The sequence below is a fragment of the Condylura cristata genome, unplaced genomic scaffold, assembly GCF_000260355.1.
Source record: "Condylura cristata isolate star-nosed mole 26May11 unplaced genomic scaffold, ConCri1.0 scaffold00005, whole genome shotgun sequence".
Lineage (NCBI taxonomy): Eukaryota > Metazoa > Chordata > Mammalia > Eulipotyphla > Talpidae > Condylura > Condylura cristata.
In genome coordinates this window covers 29,980,577-30,004,224 of record NW_004567106.1, presented here as the reverse complement: position 1 = coordinate 30,004,224, position 23,648 = coordinate 29,980,577, and the positions used below count along the sequence as shown (strand labels likewise).

Here is a 23,648-nt window from a genome sequence, read left to right as displayed (position 1 = left end):
GCAGTGAGAAGATTCACCAGAGACAGAGTACGGCGCAGAACAGGCCAACTGACCAAGTACACTGCTGAGGGGAGCAGCGGGCGGGTCAGGAGAGGTCTGCAGCACCATGCGGGTCAGGAGAGGTCTGCAGCACCATGCGGATCACCTCCAGGGCAGGGATCAAACTCATGCTGAGGTGGCTTTAGCTTCTTATTGCTGAGCTTTAACCTGCTACTGTATTTTTAAAGGGTTGTACAAATCCAGCACCACCAACAAACAAGACAAGCCACTGGCAAACGATTTACTATTTGGCCCTTAACAGGAAATATATGCCATTTGGGTATATATGCCATCTCCTGGGGCGAGGTATGAAAGTAAAGTTGCACTTTCGATATATAGAACATTCTTCAGAATTATCTTTTGCTTTCGGCTTTACAAAAAAGAAGTCTGTTTAAATGACTAATCTTTACTTATTTATTTCTTTAAAGATTTATTTATTTTTTTGTGTAGAAGAACTGGGGTGCAGAGTATGTATCGGGGGGCCATGTGAGAGGATTCACCAGATACAGGGTGGGGAGTAGAACAAACAGATCTACTGAAATACACTGTTGAGGGAAGCAGTGCGAGAGACAAGAGGGGTCTGCTGCGCCATGAGGGTCAGCTCCCAAGGACTGAACTCAGGCCGCCTGGCTATTAAGAGAAAGTCACTTTACAAGTAAAACCAAGGGCACCTGAGAACCAACAGGCTAAAGTCTCAATTGGAGAGGCGCCCCTTCAGCACCCAATAAAAGCAATGCCAGAGGCTCTCTGTTCCATGTGTAGGATCCATTGTACTCCCACTGCCAGCAATGCAGAAAACATCTCCTCTCTCCAAATGCCTTTCCATGTTAGGCTTCACTCCTAACTTTCATGTTTGTGGGAAGGAGGTAGGAGGGTTGGGAGATACAGTAGAGCAGTATCTTGGGGTCTTATCTAAACTGTTTTAAATCACAGAGTTTGAGAAAAGATGGCTCCTAACTGAAAAATAAAAATCACTAGGCTATCTCCCAAAATCTACCCCAAAACTCTGTCTATGCTTAGCACTATGGCTTAACCTTCAACCCCAACTCCATTTCCAGTATTTGCCAGGTCCTTGCGTGGAAAGAAGCTACTCCATTTCAGCTGCACTCCAAGATATTACCTATAGTACTGTCCCATCATCGGCTTCTCACATGCTCTGAAAAAGTCACCTACATCTAAAAAGCACTCCAGGGACACAAGAGTAGCTCCCCTCCTTATAACGAGAGCAGGGAGTAGCTTCTTTTCTGTTTTGCCCAAAAAAAATCTCTCATTTGCTCCTGACATAAACCACACAAAACACGTTATCAATCCTTCCCAGTTAACAATGTGAAGACCACATAGCAAAGTCCATCTTGTTCTACTTACATAGGATGTCTTAGATTCAGCGTCCCAACAGTCACAGGCATAATGGGCCATCTCATTCTCCATGTGCTGTCGGAAGCGGAGTTTTTCTGGAGATACTCCAACCTTCGTGAGGTAGAGGTAGATGCGGCCAATGAAATAGCCTAATACTGAGTTGTTAATCACACCCTAAAAATGAATGGAAGAACAAATAAGTAAATAAGCAAGCAAATATACAAGCAAGCATAGTGGAAGGAAAAAAAACACATGAACACTTTTACAAGACAAGGTACCATTTGCCATCGAGGTTTTCATAACTACTGAAAACTATTTGAAATACAAAGATAATTTACTTAACCTTCAGAACAACCTCAAATACACAGAATGTGATTCTGGTCATATTTAAAGAGGGTAATGTCAAGTGAACAGACTGATAATAACAAGCTGAAAACACTCACTGAGTCACCAAAAATTCACTCCAGCAGCGCAGAACTTCCTGATATGTAGTATGAAAAGTGATATTCTATGACCCTCCTAAGAATGGCAAATATACTCTTGATTTAATGAAAGTAATAAAATGTGCTGAGGAGATTTTAATGTATTCCTACTCACTAAAATCTGTGAACAGTAATCAGTATTAATGTCATCTTACAATTTTAGTTCCAGAAGGATCTTATAAATAATCTAATTCCATCTTCCACCTGAGCCAGGAGTCTTCTCTGTAAAATGGCTAACAAGTTATTCCCTCTCCTTGATTTAAATATTTTCAAGGCTAAGAAGCCCACTCTTTCCCAGGGTCGTAACAGGAGAAAATAATTAAAAAAAAAAAAAATCAGATTGGTTAAGTTTTAAAATTACAGTAGCTAGGCAGCAGTTATTGTTTGAAAGTTTCACTGACTCATTTCCTCAAGAAAACAATTAGAGAATTAATCTATGTATCTATGTCATGCAAGATCTTATTCCAATTGCTATGGGTAATATAGAAGAGATTTAAAAATTTTCTGTAAGTTTCTCCCTAATGTAGTATATATAGTTCAATGCCAGATTGGTGGGAAATAGTTCAAGCGAAGTGTTCTGTTGAAATTTTTTGCACTTTAGCCCTAACAGTAGTCCATATATTAGGTAACCTTTCCCCACTGAAATAATAGTGTAAGACAAATACTGTATTAAAAAATGACTGCCGAAATAAAGTATTTTGTTACCTGGTGCAAGAATTTGCTAAGTGCTAGAAACCCTGATTACATATAGCCTCAATTATTTCAGGGTTCCTACCTGTTCAACAGCATCTCCTAGGCGCATTTTCCGAGCAGATTGTCCACTGACTTGGGCTTTTGCTGAATACAAATAAAGGTGAAGGTCTGCCACACTCTGAAACTTGGGGTGGTCTTTCTCACTGGGATCTACAAAGTGCTCAATTTCTGCCATTGTGAATTCTCTGAAAATAAAAATAGAAGGGATTATGGTTGCACATTTAACTATAAAAATACAAGGCCCTTATTTTCAACTTCTTTCTACAATGACATAGGCTCATTTATCACAGGAATCTCTTTTTCACTGAGTAGAAAATTATTCTTTAAGGGAATGGTAAAAGCAGTTAATTTAGGTAGTTTTAAATGTATTGAAACTTTTATTACTCATTAAAATAAACACACTCAAACTTCTCTCAAATACTAGCTCCTTCTGGCTGATGACGATATTCTTTACTTAGCTAAACTTATCAATCTCTTGAACTCTTCCTCTAGACCCATTTGTATATTTCCTTTTAAAATTTAGTTTTACCAAGAACCCTGCTAAATGACTTTACAGAGGACGTGCCCCATCCTTGCTATCAGATATCTTACCTTGTGTAGGACACCATCTACACACTCCCTAAGTGGTATCTGATACCCCTGGCCTGTCCTCAGCAAGACAGGTCAGATGAGCTTGGCCAGAGCCCCATTGACCCTTGCGTGTTTCTTCTGAGTAACATTCCTTGAACCTATTTCTTATTTATAAATTCCACTTGCTCATGCTGCAATCAAAATTGAGCTCTCCATTCTGAGATCTTTTTTCCCTTTATTGAAATAGTTTTGAATAAAATCTGATTTTATCACTTGAGCTACTGTGATCTCTTTTCTTCTGACACTAGGTTATTCTTTTAAACTAAAAATAATTTTTAAAAAACAGATTGATAATTTTTAAACTTAAGAAAACTTAAGCAGATGTCAGACACAAAAAAAAATGATACCGAATAGTGACTTCCAAATAAAATGGCTTTCCTTAAAGCACTAGCAAATCGTTACAAATATACACTAAATGAAACTCCCGATAGTTATTTCTCAAAGAATGGGAAATTAAAAGTGAATTGAAACTGTTCTTTAGTTTTTACAGCAGTTTGATTTCTTCTTTTTATCACACAGAACAAGTAAATAACTGATAATGGCACCATACAGCTGGTTTTTAGAGTAAGAGCTTTTTAAATAAAGTGTTATTCAAGGCAGAGGACATAAGGCATGAATTGAACAAACAAACTTCAAGCCAACTGCATAATGATGAAAGAAATATGCACAGTTATGTTTTCTCAAAGAAATTTCTCTGAATGGCAATTTAAGTAGCCATAAGAGGGAAGTGTTTCAATTTTATGAGTCAAAATCAAATCTCTTCACATGCACAGATATTTATACCAGTGAACTTTCACTATTATCTCAGATGATTTAGGAAAATATGAAAATAAGTAATGTAACATTGTTTAAATGGGTCCTATAATATGTGAAATGCATTACAAGAGCTTTGGTTTTAAATTTCATTTTTTTGGTGGCATGAGTTATTTCATTCTGCAGCACCAGCAATGTATTGTCTTTCAACAACAGAAAAAAAAAAAATCAAACATTTCTGTGTGACAAAAGACAGAAATATAAAGATGTCTGTTCTCATGTTCTCACATAGTGTGTAACAGGCTGAACAGTAACATAATTTCTGCAATGCAGGACAGAACAAAATAAAGGTCCTGCCAGAATCCCAAAATAATCTGTTGCCAAAGTCTTTCAATTGTTCTGTCAAATAATACCAACTCATAGATAGGAGATAGAAATTAACACCAACGTTGATTTTGCCCGTTATCTCTTATCCTTCAGCTCAGAGACTGTACCTGGGCTGTGGAGAATTAAAATACACACAGCTTAGAAGGCAGAACCAAAATACGTAAAATAAATTAAAAAAAAATTAATGTGAATAACCTAACACTCTCAATTTAAACAAGAGGAATCAGCTATACAAAAACCTGGTTAATTGTGTCAATAAGAAGAGATCATAATACTAAACATATCTTAGCTCTAATGATTCATGGAAAAATGGTTGGGTTTCTAGTCAAGGTCTTGCAGAGGTACAAAACAAAATCAGCCAAAATCTAGACAAGAGTTTGAATCACGGTGTGGCAGACAAGTGGCTGGTGTCTTTCAGTGTGACTAGCCCTTTTCCTCTTGTTTGTTTCAGTTTCAGCAAAATTCAAGATAGCTGACAGCAAGACTAGGAAAACTCTGGAAATGCCAAGACAAAGTCAGGTTCTTGTAGGGTGTGGCACATTCACAGACACCTGAAGTCCAGGATCACCAGTTACCAGTCCCTGGGCACCACAACACCTACACACAAAGAGGTAGCTGAATGGGCAGGAAATGCGTCAAAGGGCTTAAAGGTAAAGCATGCTACCCCTTGTCACTGGAGAGTGGCTATTTGTGGAAATGGAGATTGGACTGGGTGCTTTGATGTACAATGACTGTAATTACAGTGAGGAGATGAGAGGAAATGGGAAGAGTAAGGCTGTGGGAAAACTTCTGGAGGTTGACAGAGTTAAGTTTTCCTATATACCTATGATTAATATGGCCTGTAATACTCTATAAGAGATGACTTCAGAAAGAAAATGTATAGAAGTCACAGAGCTTAAGTTATAAAGCATTTCTAAAGAAAGGTGGCACTAAAATTAGCACCAGTATGTCTTCCTACACAACCCTGGAGACATGTGACGAAGGTAGGTTATTAGAATAGAGGCAAGGGAGTGTCTGAACAAGAGTAGATAAGGGTAAGCTTGCTAACTGGCCTTTCTGTAATAGAGGCCTCCCCAAAATATCTGGAGGAATATTCCAACAGGGTGTTTGCCAATCTGGACTGCTAGAGTAGTGCTCCTGTTATAACCATCACTCAGCCCCATGGCATATACACTCCACATGTATATACATCATCACTGCCAACAAATGCCTTGGTTTAGAAAAACTATCAATATTTTACATTCTCAAAGCATATGATGAACAAGGGGGAAAGATAATTTTGGAGCAGGTTAGAAACAAGCAATTCTTCACCTTCCTCCCCTTCCCTTTCAGTTCACTTTCATCACTCAAAGCTGCCCATCATCCCAGAGGTTACCATCTGAATATTGCAAATGTACAACATGCTTTTCTAGAGGACAAAAATGAGAACACAAAGTAAGAATAAAGCAGAATTGTTTGAAAATAATAAGCTTTCCATTAAGATTCAATGCCAAAGTGGTTCACCAATTTTATAAGAATAACAAGGACAGTACCTGACTCTGATCAGTCCAGATCGAGGGGAGATCTCATTTCTGAAAGAATTTCCAATCTGCGCAGCAGCAAAAGGCAACTTTCCTTGGTTAAATTCCAACAGTCGTTTGAAATTCAGGAAAATCCCCTGTGCTGTTTCTGGCCTCAAATACCTATAAATTTAAATAAATCAGTCTGCTATTAAGAAATTATGTCTTTCAACAAATCTGAAATCCTAGATACAAATGCTAACAGTCCTAAAATATACTGTCTTCACACAAAGCTGCTGAGGCCCTAAAGCAAAGTCTAAACAAGATTTTTACTTGGTAGCAAACATCTCAAGAAAGTATTAGACAACAGGTAATTGGTTTGGTGATATTACTGTTAGAAATGCGATTTTATTTAATCACTCCAGTGAGTCAAACACCATCTCTCTCATAATGTCCCTGAAGTCTCAGATACTCTCCTAACTAGTCACTCACATGGAAGCTAACAATTTTAATTCTTCTGAAAATAAGACCCAGGTCTAAGTATAGCTCTGTTAGGGCAGAGCTTTAAACATATTAAGCACATAGTAAAACACATACTAAATCACAACTATGGGGCTAAAAAGCAGCCATGTGAGCAACATGATATTTAATATTAGAGCTTACTCATTATAATCATGACACCAAACCAGACAATTTTTGAGGTTGTTAATATTATTTTCTTCCTTGTTCTACTTTAAATTTTGAGTCAGAGGCTTTTTCTGAATTCTGCAGATTTTAAGGATTTAGCCAAGAACATATAATCAAAGTCCTCTGTTCAGCTTCATAGATAACATTAAGTGCAATGGTCTACTTCAAAATAAGTATTTTACAGAAACAATTTAAAGCCAAAAACAAAACCTATAATGTTACCCTAATTTTTATGGCCCTTTCCAGATTTCATTAAAATACAAATATCACTACAGTTTATATTTGTAAGTAATATGTAAACTTATGTTTTATTTCAGCTATTTTATATTTGACCATTTTCTAAATAATCACAAATATTTCTCTGATGTTTAACAGTTGCAGGTTAGTCTACTAAAAGAATCTATTATAATTTATTTAGCCATCCTCAAATTACTGGGTATTTGTAATTTATATGTTCTTTATAAGTATAGTTTTCGTTCCTTTTAAATTATTTCCTTGGATAAATTCCCAGGAATGGGAAAACAGGTTGGACAGTATGACTCACTTCATCATTCTCTTAAGTATTGTTAAATGCAAGGTCTACCTTAGCATTCCCTCTTTCCACAAAATATACAAAATCATCCGGGTATTATTTTAATAACTTGTTATTTTTAACAAGTCAAAAATAATTCAAGTAACACATTTTGTCACAATTAATTCGTATTAGTTTTTAGTTTCTACTAAACAGAAAGTATGTTATAAACAGTTTCATTTAATAAAAACCTACTTTCGGCCCTCCCTGGTGGCGCAGTGGGTTAAAGCACAATACTAGGAAGCTTAGGCCACTTCCTCATGGGTTCTATCTCCGCCTGCCCGGGAGGTGATCCACATGGCGTGGCAGACCTCTCCTGACCCGCCTGCTGCTCCCCTCAGCGGTGTAATTTGTCATCTGCCTGTTCTGCTCCCCATTCTGTCTCTGGTGAATCCTCTCACCCTCCACAGCTCTGGCCTGTACCCCAGTTCTGTACGAATAAATAAATCTTTAAAAACAACAACAACAAAAAAAAACCTACTTTCATCCTAAAATAAAACCATAAGAAAAATAACTAACGCTATGAAATGGAATACCTTGGCTAAGATTGTACACAGTGAACAAAGAACCTGGAAATGCAGGCTACAGCCCTGATCATCTTATCAATGAAAAAGTAAAAAATTGTTCATGTTTTCCTTTACTTGTGAATACCACAATTTTTAAAGCAACAAGCAAAACCTATTCTGTCCAATATGTAGGTCACTAGTCACATGTCTATTTAAATTGAAATTAAATGTTTTAAAATTCAGTTCCTAAAATGCACCAACCCCATTATCAGTGCTCAACAAGCATATGTAGTAATGGCTACCATATTAAACTGACTTTGGCAATAAGTTTCAATGACTTGCAAAATAGTTTTTCAACTGTCCCTTCTGATCCATACAGTTGTAAATAGGAGATAGAATGATTACACTTTCAGGATTATCTTATGGCAAAAAAAAAAAAAAAAAAAATCACATGCACTAAAAATGTATATTAAAAAAAAAGAAAATTTAAGAGTGCCGATTATTTCACATTAATATATTTATCCACACTTTCTATATATATATTACTTTTCAAATGGCTAATACCGACAGTTACCTTTCATTACTGGCAATTTTAATAACAGGACATAAATAATAACTACAACATACCCAGGCATGTTTCCTCCAGGTCCAATGAAAGTCTTGAACATTAAGTTAAAAGATACTGGCGGTGACAGATCATTTCCAGTAATAGGGGATTTTACACTATAGTTCACAAAAAGATCCGTAAGTTCCTGTTGTCCATAGTTATCAAGCTATAGAACATGTCAAGAAAATAATTACTATAAATACTGAGGAAAAAACTGAGGAAAAAACAAGATATACTGAAATCCCATTCAATTACTATTAAAATTCACATAAAAAAAGAATGTCAGAATTAACTTAACCTGCAAGATAACCAGCCACATTACAGCTGTAACCAGTTTACAAACTGTTTATTTACCAGAAAAGAAATTGAGGATCTTTCTGGGACTGAACTACAACTCATTCATTCACCATTTCTCAATGAAAGATTAAGCAAAAATCTTGGACTGAAAAGAATATGAAGTCATATAAATAAGTTTTTAAATTGAATTTCACAACTCTGTTCAAATTTAAAAACCAGATGCCCTGCTTCTCTGTTTATAAATTAAATGTGTATATAACTTCCCCTCCCACTAGGTAATAAGTTACTTGAAGGTATATATAATGTATATAATGTCTTATTCATCTTTGCATTTTCCAGTGTATTACATGTTCAATACATTAATAATCAATACCAAATCCTCTAAACTGATATACGACCTCCAATTCAAACATTTCAAATGACTGTATCATGTAATAGTTAAAAATATTTAAACTTAAAAAATTATTCCCTGTAGAAACAAAACAATTCAAGTCAGTTCATGACCATTTTTACTGAGATTTATAAAACCAATCACCAAACTATCTTTTACATGTTATACAACTCAGTATTAAGTTCTTACCTACACTCTCTTAGCCTCAGCTTATGTTTTTGGGAACAACAGAATCTACCACAATATGAAGAGGTACAATGAACATTAAAAGTATTTATTTGTCACAGGGCTGGATTATAGTACCTCTTCGATAAAGAGTGCCCCCTCATAAATTCAATGGACATTTTCACTCTACAAAGACAAACTAACCATGTGGTCCACATTTGAATGAGCAATTTTATTTTCTTTTAATTAAGCTGTCTAGACTGTATTTCTAGAAATCCTAGAACGCTGGATCAATGAGGAAACTGTCCTAGTGACTCTTAAGACATGAATACCAAAACCATAAGGTCTCCCTACCTGAGAAGTTCAAAAAGAATATAGAAAATCTATATTTCCCAGACAATTCAAGAATACACAGTCTTTTCAATACTCTTATATTGTATTCCAATATAAGAGTCTTTTCAATACTCTTATATTGTATTTCTTTCTGAAAAAGTCAGAAAGAAAAGATTCTGAGAATACAGACAGGAATCAAAACCCTAAGAAGTATAACTTGTCATTAGCTAACAAAATTATATTTGCATGTACCTTTTGACCACTTTAAAGAGAGTGATCCTATAAATTAGTACATCTACACAATGGGGAACTATAAAGTTATAAAATGTAATGGTATATATATCTATACCTATATCTAGATATATGGGGTTTCAATATATCTAGATAGTGGGGGGGGGGAGATAAATTATTCTGAGAAAATAACTCCAAGTAATTTTAAATAGTTATCAAATGTCATACCAGTTGTTTATCCTTAAGGAAAAAAGAATAAAAACTGTTTTTTAAATATTTTCTATATTCATAATATTGATGGCAGTGTTGGTCTTGTCATTCTGTCATAATTATGCAGGTATTATATACTTTCCAATTTAAAAAAAAATTCAGAGAAATCTAATGGTCTATAAAGGAGTTTTTCTATAAGGAAATTTTTTTGGTAAAGATTTATTTATTCATGCTTACAGAACTGGGGTACAGGCCAGAGGTGTGGTAGGTGAGAGGATTCACCAGAGCCAGAGTGGGGAACAGAACAGGCAGATTTACTGAAATACACTGCTGAGGAGAGCGGCAGGTGGGTCAGGAGATGTCTGCCACCCCATATGGGTCAGTTCTCTGACTAGAGCTCAAATTCATGCTGCAGTGGCTTCTGAGAGCTTCATAGTGCAGTGCTTTAACTGTTGTACCATCAGGGAAAGCCCAACTATATGGAAATATTCTAACTGATAAATGAAAAAGAATGACAAAATCACCACTTGGAATCCCTAATTAATTAATGGATCTAGACAATGATAATCAGTGGCTCTAAGTCATCCACACCACTACCAAGGGTTCTGCCAAAAGTATCTGTTCAAGTCTCTACCTCAGAGGCTTGAATACAAGAAAAGAACACGTGAAATGCAACTAAAGTAATGCAATCAACCAAATCCAGACAGCAGAAAACACTAAAGAACAAATGTCTCAACTTAAATTTTTTAATGAAAATACAAGGAAAAAGATTCAAAAAACCTACAGATCAAAGAAATTGAAGAATTTATCAACCAAAGGATAGCCAGGATCCTACAAAAAAAAAAAGGTAAACGTTCAGGAATTGTAAATACTGACTATATATATAATTTTAAAAATTATTACTATTGGGCTCTTCCTGGTGGTGCAACAGGTTAAAGAACCGCACTATGAAGCTCACAGAGGCTAATGCAGCACCAGTTCGATCCCCAGCCAAAGGAGATCACCCACATGGAGTGGCAGACCTTCCATGGTCTACCCGCTGCTTCCCTCAGCAGTGTGTATCAGTAGATCCGCCTGTTCTGTTCCCCACTTACTGGGGAACAGTGTCTCTGGTGAATCCTCTCACCTACCAAACCTCTGACCTTAATCCCAGTTCTATAAGCATAAATAAATAACTCTTTTAAAAGAAATATTATTTACCAAGGTGACATCAGTGATACTCATTTTTAAAAATCTTGATGTTTTAGAGATATAGAATGAAACATTTAGCGGTGTAATAAAATGATAATTAACACACACTTCAAAAAGTTCATGGGAAGGCAGAGCATTTAATAGGGAACAGATTCAACAAAATCTGTTAATACTGAAGCAGGCTGGTGGGTATAAGTGTAATTTTTATACTATCTTCTACTTTTGAATTTTTCGTAACAAAAAATTTTAAAATTACGTCAAAACCTGGCACACCCAGTGATGGCTTAGTACAAATGAACAGGTGAAGAGAAAGGAGAATTTTGAGCTGTTGAAACCATATAACAAGAGTAACATTCTTCCTACCAAACTAGGTAAATCAAAGCCTTTTAAAGAAAACTCTCATGCTTCATACAACTTTAAAGAGTCATAGGCACTAAACAGGTACAGAAAGTGTTTCTGTGTGCTCAAGCAACAAATGAGCCTTCTGAGTACTACACAATTTCTGATAGGTCCCCAACTCTTCATTGAAGATTATATTGACAGCTCTATGGTTATTTGATATGGCAAATCAAAAACAAACTGCTCTCCTAGAAAGTTATAAAATAATGGCTAACAAATGAAATAATTTTTCCTGCTTCTGACACCTTATGTGGAAATATATGAAACTGCTAAAACCACAGACAATCATATATCTACACATAACACCTAAACATCTAAATTTCTAATATTCTGTAAGAAAAACAGAATAACTCAAAGTAATTCAAGGCACTTTTCCTTTCTTCTTTCTTTACAACACAGTCATACCTTTGGAAGAGGAAGGATATGAAAACTGAATGTGTAAGTATAGTGGCATCAAAATACACGAATTGATTTCATATACCATGAGAAATCATACTAAAGCAATGAGATATAAAAAGGACCAAAATCTAATTAAGTACCAAAATAAATCTGCAAATGGGTCAACAAACTAAGATATTTTCAATTTATAAGAGGAAGGAGAAAATTTCTCAGCTAATGATAAAATTTCTTAGACATTACATGTCCAAAGAGCATATGTCAAAAAAAAATAGGGCAATGGTGGAAAAGTTTCTAGTAATTCTCCTAGAAACAAAGCAAAGAGTTAGGGAATCCTACAGTTAGTCTCACATATACAAACTAACGTAAAGGAAAAATGTATAAACACAACACTGGCTTGTGCTTTTGTTTTACTCAAGACAGTAAGTAAAATTGAAGAGATGATTTCCTGGTGGACCTCAGGATCAAACATGCTATGAAAAAAATGTTCTTTGCTTAAATAGATAATGAAGTAAGAAAGCAGCAACACATACACACATACACATGTATCTCTCTGGGCAGAGATGTGCAGTTTTCTTCATATTCTTAAAAAGGCCTATAAGCCAAGATAAGAACTACTTTTGATATGGAAGGTATTCCTACACTTGGTAAGTCATAGATAATCCCTATGATCCTTTTGTTGTTCATAAATTTGTCACCTTAAATACAGATGATAAAACTTTAGTTCTATATGGCGATCAGGTTTCAGTATAATAGCATAGTCAGGGACAGTGCAACCAGCAGCAGATCAAGTCGCTGATGAGACTATACTTATAAAGTCTCCACACCATCACTGAACACTACTCATCACTGAACACACACCTCCAGTTTTTGCTGCTAAACCCACAAAACTAATTTCAAGGAGAGAAAACAAATTTCACACCTATTCACACAGACTTCCTAATTTTGGTTGAAATAAAGGGTTAGGCATCAAAGATAGAGAAAATAAAGTAAAAATGCAAAGAGATGGTAGAATAACAGAAGGTATACTTTGCTTCTACACAACTGTCAACAGGGTCAGCACAGTGTGGAATCAACAGTTAATCAAGTCCTGAGATAAACACTTAAGATACTGTGATAACATTTTCTCAAGAACTCACCTGGGTCAAGACACTTTCCATCTCTGATTTCGTCTCAGCTGAACACTTCTTATCAGACATCAATTTCTGTAAATGAGCTACCAGAACAGCATTGGTACATGTCAATTTCAATCAACATGAAAAAGTTTGAGTTTTAACATGGATTAGGCAAAAAAAAAAAAAAATTAATCCAAGGAAAATGCCCTTAGTTTATATAAGTCCCATTATTGATTTTACAGAGGCAGTCGTAATAATGCCTTGATCTTTATGCTGACTTGGAATGTCTAATTAGTTGCTTATAACTTTTTTAAATAAAGCACTTGATCCAAATATTTAAGATATGTGTACTATACTCTTCCAACACTGTCTCAAGAAAGAAATTATTAAAATAATTTGAGAGAAAAGTTTAACCTAAACCCTTTGTTTTCATCAATCCTATTTGAAAGTACATTTACCTGACAGTAAGAACCATACCTTTCAATAGATGGTCTGCACGAAAACATTCTCCATTCTTAACATCTTTCACCATAAAGTCAGCAAATTTGTCTACATGGCCAGAAGTCCTAAATTAATGAACACCAAGTCAACTGGTCATTTTATGATTAACCCATAGATTTCACCTTATATGATAATGCCCCTCCTATACATTTCTTTATATGATTTATATCTACGTATCTGAAAGATGCAATTTCCCATATCTACAATAACACATCCATGGTAGAAAATACTCTATGCCACAGAAAATTCTTCCTCAAATCTATTCTCTCTTTCTACCTAAATTCTCCTATCCATGTGAAAAAACATATCGATGAGATTATACTTTTTCACAACTTTTTATAGTCTGTGCTACTATGCAGAATCGATTAATCCATGTCTATCCCATTATTAGTAGTAATCTAAGAGAAGGTCAAAATCTAAGAGTAAGCAAGAATACATGAGTTATTACTCATATAAACACTGAACCTTAAGAAGAGTTTTCTGCCAGTGAAACGTATATGGGTACTGGTATTATACAGTTTCTATTATCAGAACAAGTAACTAAAAAACAATCTGTTCTGATACTTTAGAATCATTATTAGGAATTCACTTTGACTGAAATTATTGAGAGCCCTAAAGGATGTAAATAGTGAAAATTATCTCTTTAGTAGGCAATATAAATGAAGTGCCAAACAAATTAATTCTTATAAAGAGGTAAGAGTTATTTTTTCATAATTTTACAGCAAAAAAATATTGCTCTGGTAGGAACAATCTAAATTTTTACATTAAAATCTTAAATAGGGCCCTTCCTAGTGGCACAACAGCTTAAAGCACAGCACTATGAAGCTATTGCAGCCACTGCAGCACAAATTCGATCCCTGGCCAGGGAGGTGAATCAAATGGCATAGCAGACCTCTCCTATCTCTCCTGCTGCTCCCCTCAGCAGTGTATTTCAATATTTCTGCCTGTTCTGCTCCCCATTCTGTCGCTGGTGAATCCTCTCACCCCAGCATGTATCCCAGCTCTGAATGCACAAATAAATAAATCTTTAAAAAAAAAAACCTTAAATAGTAGTATTTATTCAAAATGTATACCACACACCTTTTTGCCCAGAACTTATATGAACTTATACTAAGGAAATAATCAAGGCTATCCATAAAAGTTCACCTATCGGGATGTTCACTGCAATCAAAATTTAGGAACAACTGAAATTTCTACAACATGGCACAAGCTAAATACAATCTGCCACATCCATAAAACAGAATACAATGTTGTCATTAAGAGTGTTCTAAAAGGGCCCTCCCTGGTGGCGCAGCGGGTTAAAGCACAACACTGAGAATCTAAAGCCGCTTCCGCATGAGTTCGATTCCCACCTGCCCCAGAGGTGAACACATGGTGTGGCAGACCTCTCCTGACCCACCCGCTGCTCCCCTCAGCGGTGTACTTTGTCGATCTGCCTGTTCTGTTCCCCACTCTGTCTCTGGTGAAGCCTCTCATCGCCCCTGAGCCTCTGGCCTGTACCCCAGTTCTGTATGTACAAATGAATAAATCTTTAAAAAAAAAAAAAAAGGGTGTTCTAAAAGATTTAATGACATAAGTACATATTCATCTGCATTGTGGGGGAAAAGGTAAATCGGTGCTGCTGAAACACTGATGTGTGTGTGAGCGTATATACACACATACATGCGTACATGTGTGTGTACACACGTGTGTACATGTATGTGTGTGCATATGTACACACATCACTGGCTTGTATCTGCAACATATAGGTGGTATAAGCATGTATACCATATACATATACCACACACACATATACTGATGTCAACATCAATATATGTGCACGTACAGGCATAGATTCTTATTTACAACACTGCATTCTATTTTATGGATGTGGCAGAATTTATTTAGCTAGTGCCATGTTGTAAGAATTTCAGTTGTTCCTAAGTTTTACCAGCACTAAATAAACATCCTGATAGATAAACTTTTGCGGACAGCCCTGATTACTTCCTTAGTATGTATGTGAGTTTATAAAAAAAAAGATCAGAAAGATAAGTACAATTTTAAAGGGGCATTCTGTAGGCAACAGGCATATATTCTCTTTGATTTTATTTTCCAGATTTTAAGGATAAATAAAAATAATTCGTATAATCAGAAAAATTACTTAAGTATGCATATCATAGAGTTTCAGTCCTCAAAGTAGAAATCTTACTTTAAAACTGGTTCAGGGGTGAGCATGGTACAATCAATCTCTAGAATCTGTTCCTCGTGGATAAAGTGCTGCCTCCAGGTTTGAATAATATTGTTCTTCAAAGCACATCCGACTGGCCCAAAATCATACAGACCACTAACACCTGAATATACAAAAAGAAAAATGTGTACTTTATTTTGCCTCTCAACAAATCAAAGAGACAAAATGAATACCTGTAAGTCTTCCTAAACTCTGTAAAAATGCACTAAGTCAATATTTAAATCCTGCAGCACTGAACAGCCTTACTTTCAGATAGATGACAAAAGAAAATTCATAAGCTCTCATTGCATTTACAATTTCCTAAGTTTGGAGTTTTAAGTACGGTTAGCAAAATCCTGAAAACAAAGTAAGTTCTTCCACAAGAATCAGAATGACAAAGCAGATTATAGCTTTCTATCATAGAAATTAGAAAATAATTTGTTGCATCAGCTGGTAACAAAAATATAAAATTTTAGCACCCAATTCTCTAATTAATTCTTGGGTATTTGAGTCATTATTTAAACTTCAAGAAATTAAACATTTAGAGACCGGCTCACACAACCTAAATCGAGTACTAAACTGACTAGTTAAAAGTCAATTATTGTTACAATTATCTCTGTTAACTAAACAAAATGTCATTTATATTAAAATTTGATAAAAATATCAAAATATTTCATCAGTGAATTATATCCACCTTCATATAGGAATCAGAAAGATGTAGAGATTTCTCTATATACCTATAAAAGTGGTTTTCTAGCAGTCACAAAAAAATTAATCTAGGGACTCTGGTTTATCACTGCCCTTGGGTGGAAGTTTACATATAATGCATTCCACAGTGCTACACAGGCCCTCTACTGCTCCAAAGTCAACATAATATTTTAAGAAGTCTATGGGCCCTCCCTAGTGATGCTTTGGGGTTAAAAAAACAGCACTCTGAAGCTATTGCAGCCACTGCAGCACAAGTTCAATCCCCAGCCAGGCAAGTAACCCACCTGGCATGGCAGACCTCTCCTGGTCTGCCCACTGCTTCCCTCAGCAGTGTATTTCCAGCACCTCTAGCCTGTAACCCAGTTCTGTATGTAGAAATAAATATATCTTTTTTAAAAAGCCTATCTGATATATACACATATATATCAAACACTTAATGCCTGGACCTCTAAAAATTCCCTACATTCTTAATGGAAAAAAGTAGCATTCAAGAATAAGTAGGCTATAGGGAAATAAGAACAGGTATTATGCCAAACGGCTTACTCCAAACAAACAAAAGCAAAGTATCTATTCTCTGCTTTCCATAACTTGATACAATTAGGAATCAAGTGTTTATAGGTATCATTAGGGATTATGAGATACCAAACTGTGTTTTTGGTTTAAGTACAAGATTAGTCACTGATACAATTTTCGTCCTATCATGAATTCCTTACCTCCATAAATAGCAAAAGCTTGATCATAGAAAAATCTCCTCTTCAGGGTATCTTCCATTTTTGCTCGGTCTACAATGTCATCTTTGGGCTGTAAAGCTAGCTCCTTTAAGGGAATTTTAGAAAGAAATGTGTGATTAAATGTGTGAATAAGAACCTGAATTTGTATATGTGATATTTATTTACCAGCAAAATTCTGTGTAAAATTTATTAAACACACAAGATTTTGATGTCCTTACAGCAGAAGCTCTAGGATTTTTTCCTTGAGTTACAGAAAAGATAATACTAATTTATTTAGAAAACTTTATGATAATTTCTAAAACTATAGTGATCACTAAGGCAAAAAAGTGACTTAAAGCTCCAAACTATTTCAGTTTGATGGTGGAGGCAGGTACCAAATGATAGAAATTTTCCTTAAAAAAAAAAAAGCAAGCTCAAAAGCAATAAAACATTACTTCCATAGGATAATTCATAAAGAGCACAATAGTAAATACTTGATTTGAGGCTGGGGGAAGGAGGCTTGGGTCAGGGGTGAGGGAAGGTATATAAAAAAGGTGACCTTTTGAGTTGTACTTTTAAAAGGAGTGTGCTAAGCAGAGGAGAAGGAAAAAACACCTAAATAAAACAAATGTTATTGCTCAAAACTTTTATAGTTCTCTCCCACTCAATAAAAATGAACTATCCTATACCTGCTTAGGGTTCTATTTTAGGATGTCAAGACTCACCTTTGCCTCCAGAACCCTCTTCCGGGCTTTGAGCTCGGCTACCGCTCTGTCTACATCTACCTGGGGTGCTTTGTCCTCTTTGAGTTTTCGAACAAGATCTCCCTAGATGAAAAAGAGAATTTCTTATTCAGGATTGGTTTCAAAATTTAGCAATGTGCTTTTACCCATGCCTTTTAAAAGTCTGTGAATGAGTGAGGAAATTCAAATTTTTATTATGTGAAACATCATTATGAATAATGCCTCTGGTCTCTGCCTGGCAGCATTTATAATCCAACAAAACATCCATGGAAATACACAGGTAACTGCTTACAGGGTGACTATCACTGATTTTTTTTTTTTTCTTTTGGCGGAAGGAATGGGGGGAAAAGCATTGATTAAAAAGTAGGAATAGTAGGAATGAGTAAGATTAGTACTGAGCCCACAAAAGAACCAATAAATAGACCATCCTGTCCTTGAGTCTTCGCTTCTCTTACTGAAAAATGACGGTCTTAGTTTTCCACCTACTCCTTTGACTAATTCTTCTCAGTCACCACTGACTCAGCTCCTGTCCTTAATTGTTGAAATTTTTTTCCTTGCTAATTTCTCTAGAGACTTTATTCAATTCCAACAACTAACCAATGATTTCCTTACAAATGTGCTAGCATGAAGATTCTGAGGAAACTATAAAACAAAAACACTCCCTACCTGATCTGGAAACCTCAAGCTGAAAAACTAAAGTTACCAAACTGGTAGAACTTTTGGGTATCCAACAGAAGCAACTGCTCTCTGGAGTTGAGGGAAAAGCAGAACTTCCACTTAGGTCTACAATTTTCACAGATATTAGCCACCACAATAATAAGCACAAAGCTCAAGTTTTAAAAATCCATGAACAAACAAGTTACCATGAGTGGGATTCCACAGAAATGACAACAGAATTAGACCTCAAAAAAATATTAGGAGTCTGTCATTACCTTTCTCCTTGTTGACATTTTCCAAGTTCCTACTGACTTCGCTTTATTTAGTGGCAGTCACCCACCTCTCTTGCAGTCACTCTGCACTTTATTGTCCCAGATAGAAAGTAAAAAAATCGCTTAGTCTGCCTTCAATATAATCAGTGTTTTAACCCACTGATTTTTCAATGAAAATTTATTTAAAGACTGTACTTTAGGTTGTGCAGAATCTTACAAAGAGATATTATTTGGGGAAAGCACACACTCACACACTCGCACAAACATGTAACCTACCACTCTGTGTCTGATGAATCTTCTCACCACTACCCCCCCACACACACACTTCTGGTCTGTACCCCAATTCTTATATGCATAAATAAATATCTTTTTTAATATCATTTTTGTAAAAATAACTTGTGCAAAATAAAAACAAAATCAGTGAGAATGAATCTTATAATTTTGCAAGTCTTTCATTTCTGGCTTAAAGACAGATTTGAACATCTGCCTACTTCTTGATTATATTTTGGGTAAAGTATATGAAGAAAATCTTACACAACTGAAAAGAGAAGAGAATTTTAAGTCTTTTCAAATAACTCTAGCTATTTCTTCTTTGATACACTAAAACTCTGACAAGTAATAATTTATTAAGGTTCTTCTGGGGGGCTGCAATTTAGAATTGAAAACCAATGCAATGGCCCTCCTTGGTGACGCAATGGGTTAGGATGTAGCACTGTAAGCTAGCCACTGCATATTAGCCACAGCAGCCTCAGTGTGAGTTCGATCCCTAGCCGGGGAGATGATCCACATGGGGCGGCAGACCTCTCCTGATCCACCTCGCAGCTCCCCTCAGCAGTGTACTTCATCCATCTGCCTGTCCTGCTCCCCATTCTGTCTCTGGTGAAGCCTCTCACCTCCCCTGCACCTTTGGCTTGTACCCCAGTTCCTTATGCATAAATAAACTTTTAAAAAAGAAAAGAAAACCACCACAATGAACTTTTTATACTGTTACATTAAATCTATTAAGGTATCAGATTCTGAATGCATCTTTAACAAATACCTGATTTAATAATATTATGCACTGGTCATTGGGAAAATAATGGTTAATTGAGTTATGTAGTTTTTCCAAATACTGGTCTATTTATTATATAGTATCAAAATAAATACAATTTGATATTACCACTCATATACTCAGAAGTCTTAAAGCACTGTGTGGCTGGTACTCACAGCAAAAGATAACAGGTTTTCCATAATTTCCCAAATTTATTTTTATTACTGGCCACAAATACTACCAGCTGCCTCTTGCAATGAAAGGTTTCGCTCCTTGTTGAGAAAATGAATACCTAATACCTGTGATTAAATAATATCTTGTCAAACATCTAATAAATAGCATTCCATGAAAATAAGCAGAAAATTAGGCTTGTAACTCAATCACACGTATTCTTTCTGAAGTCATCACATTTTAGAATGTTTTGTGCATCACCCAATTTCATCACCCAGAATACTTTAATATGTGTAAAAGTCTGGATTTTAAAAAAAAATAACCATCTTTACTACTTCATAAAGGACACTAAAGCAAAACTGACTTTTTTAAACTATTACAGTGTGGCAGAGAATATAAACTTAGTAGAAGTAGAATATAAATACCTTAGTAGATTAGTGCTAAGAACCAGCAGTTTTACCTCCTGCCCCTGCCCCTGCCCCCCAAAGCTTTTGCAGTGCAAATATCAGTACAGTGAAAAATGCAAATAACATTTTAGCTTTACTATGAAAATGGCTCTGACCTTGGAAAGCTCCAAGGAGGATAAGTCTACTAACTATAAAAGATTGCTCTTTATTCTGTTATAATCTGCCTTTTTTTTTTTTGGTATTACAACATTTTAATGAAATAAATGGGGAAATCTAATGTCAGTTTATTGCACTATGTTTTTCAATGCCCTTGTTTGCCAAAATAAAGGCTGTCCACATTTTGCTAATTCCCATTTTTTAAAAAAGCACCTTAGGGCCCTCCCTGGTGGTGCAGTGGGTTAAAGCACAGCACTAAGAAGTTAAAGCCACTTCAGCAGGAGTTCGATCCCCACCCTGAAGGCGATCCACATGGCACCACACATATCTCTTGACCTGCCCGCTGTTTCCCTCAGCAGTGTACTTCGTTGATTTGCCTGTTCTGCTCCCTGCTCTGTCTCTGGTGAATTCTCTCACTGCCCCTGCACCTCTAGCCTGTACCCCAGTTTTGTATGCATAAATAAATCTTATTTATAAATAAATTTATAAATAAATCATTTGTATGTATAAATAAATCTTAAAAAAAAAAAAAACCACACACCTTAATTGTACTACTTATTTCTCCAGGAAATAAGTATGATTATGCCATGTGAAAATAATTTCAGTCAGTCAACATACCAAGCCTCTAACAAGCAACAGTATCCATGTGGCATAGCAGGTAAGGAAATTTATATACACATATTTATATAAGCATATATAAACATTTATTTACATAAACAAATTTATAAAAACCACATGCCACTAACAAGACAAGTTGTTAAAAATCTCACTCCAAAGATATATTCAAAGGCACAAACTTCACAATGGAAATATGTAAAACACATAGATTATATCTAGTTCCCCTCATAGCAAAAAAAAAAGAGGGGAGAGGTTTAATTTTTACAGTCCTTCCAAGTGACACTGGTGTCACTAGGGCCTCAAAGTTCCAGAGTACTGAAATATATGTGGTTCTGGAAAATTAGTGGAAAAACCCTACCTAACTTACATAAACTTACATATTCAGAAAGTACCTTAAAGCACACAAAATTAACAATAAAGCCAACCTAAATAATACATAAGATAGGAACATCATCAAAATGTTCCATGACTAAAGTTTACTTCAGTTAACCAGTTTCATAGTCCTGCTACAATTTGCACTGCAGTTCCAGGCTAACGTGGCAGAGGGAGGGGTTTGGGTGTATGTTTTTCCAAATTAGATGCATTCTCCTTTCTAAACTGGACGATGTGAAAAAAAATTGAGTTATAGAAAAGACAAAGGAACCACACCTAACTTTATATGAGAGTGGGGTGGGTGAAAGGAGATGGAAAGTAACAATACACAGCATTCTGATCCCAACAGTAAAGAAGAAAAAAAAAAAAAAAACTAAGCCCAAAGTAAAATGTAAAAATAATACACGACTGAATTAGTCAGGCTCAAATTAGGAACAAGCAGACATTGCAAAAAGACAGAATTTGTTGAATTTGCACAGTTCTGCCACAATGAATTACTTCGGAGAGATGGTTCCTCCCTAGCTAGCAAGTTATTGCATCAGGCACCCGTGCAGGAGAAACCCGTTTGGTATTTACTACTAAGTCATGGATTCCCAGGGTTCTCTTGCAAGCTTTTGATTTTACCTAGCTGGATGTAAGACTCGTTTGGGGGAAAAAAAATGTTTTCCTTGCCCTCTCTTAATTCTGACATCCATACAGTGCCTTAGGAAAAGGAGGCCTGGATAAAAAACACGGAGCGCTTTAATCCATGAAATCTCCTTTACAGAAAAATCAAATTTCAAAATGTTGTACACTAAGGCTGACTAATTTCACCCAGTAATTCAGCAACATTAACAGTATCCCGGGTTTGCGATCTGAAAGCTCCCTCATTAATGGTCCTTTCGGAATCCGGTAAAGATGACAAGAGCGAAGGACGATGAACTCACATCATTATTAGCTGAAAAAGTTGAACACCCACAGCTCAACTATTTCTATTTTCTCAGCCGAACATTCGGCTAATTAGCAGTGCATAAAGGAAGATGTCAAGAAAAAAACACTCGTCAAAGCATCCTGAAGATTAAAAAAAAAAAAAAAGCGAAATAGTTGGCTTCGGCTCATAACTGACCGGGAGAAAATTAGGACCCTCACCTCCCAGGGTGCACAAAGAACACAGCAGAAACTGGAAAGCTAAAGATGAGGTTATTGGGTTAGGACAGGAGGTGAGCCCGTGTCAAGGAGCCCAGTTCCACCGGAGGGAAGCTCAGGCAGTACTGACAATGACTGGGAAAGAACAGATCGCGAGGAGAGGGAATCAGGATGTCGAAGGGGATTCGAGGGAGTTACTCAAGGAGAGCGGGGGGACGCAGATGGTGGCCACCGCGCCCGGGGACTTGGACCCAAAGTGGGGGAGTCGAGGAAGATGCCAAGAAACCGAGTACGCCCAAAGAAGAAGGGAGAGAGGTAACCCGCAAGGTGGACAGGTGCCGAGGGAGGACAGGGGGTGACTAGGGCTGGCCAGTGGGACTAGAACCGAGGGTTGGAAAGAAGCTCAAAATGCCGGTACCTGCTGGCGCACGGCTAGCCTGAGAGGTGCCAGCACCTCCTCAGCCCCGGCGCCGTCCATGCTGCTCCCGGAGGCGGCGGCGGGCAAAGAGGTCGGGACACTGAAGGGCGCGCAGAGGAGCCGGCGAGGCGGGATCGGAGGCCGGGCCGGGAGCCGGGGCGGCGGCAGCAGCAGCAGCAGAGCGGCGCGGGCGGCTCTAAGCAGCGCCGGGCGCGGAGAGGGCATGAGCCGGCGGCCCTTGGCGGTCGGGAGGGGGCGGCGGCGGAAGCGGCGCGCGCGGCCAGGCCCCGAACATGATGAAATCGCCGCGTAAGCGCCGCGGCGCGCGCGCAGCCGCACATTCCCCACCCCGCGGCGCGGGCCCGGTTGCCGCCGGCAGATTCGACACAAATCCCGGAAGGGCCGGAGTCTGAGAACCCCCAGGCATCTGCAGCACCTGGGGTGTGGGGAAGGGCTGTGTGGTCTCAGGTAGTACCCCTGAGAACGGATTTGCGCAAAGGTGTCTCTGGCCAACCCAGTAGACTAGTATTTCAGGGTGCAGTTTCTTCCGAGACAC

The 23,648-nt window shown here is 37.0% G+C and overlaps 1 protein-coding gene across 1 annotated transcript in view; it reads right to left on the bottom strand.

Moving 5' to 3' along the window:
* The window catches only part of GARS (glycyl-tRNA synthetase), a 38,877-nt gene extending 15,514 nt beyond the window's left edge, over positions 1–23,363 (bottom strand). Inside the window, exons 1-10 of the mRNA XM_004676821.2 lie at positions 23,093–23,363; positions 17,849–17,950; positions 17,127–17,229; positions 15,688–15,829; positions 13,476–13,564; positions 13,023–13,099; positions 8,291–8,436; positions 5,933–6,082; positions 2,653–2,815; positions 1,405–1,569 (exon numbers count right to left, since the gene is read on the bottom strand). Coding sequence (XP_004676878.1) covers positions 1,405–1,569; positions 2,653–2,815; positions 5,933–6,082; positions 8,291–8,436; positions 13,023–13,099; positions 13,476–13,564; positions 15,688–15,829; positions 17,127–17,229; positions 17,849–17,950; positions 23,093–23,317 — 1,362 coding nt within the window. The 5' untranslated portion in view covers positions 23,318–23,363. The remainder of the gene's footprint in view (positions 1–1,404; positions 1,570–2,652; positions 2,816–5,932; positions 6,083–8,290; positions 8,437–13,022; positions 13,100–13,475; positions 13,565–15,687; positions 15,830–17,126; positions 17,230–17,848; positions 17,951–23,092) is intronic.
* Positions 23,364–23,648: the final 285 nt, after the last annotated feature.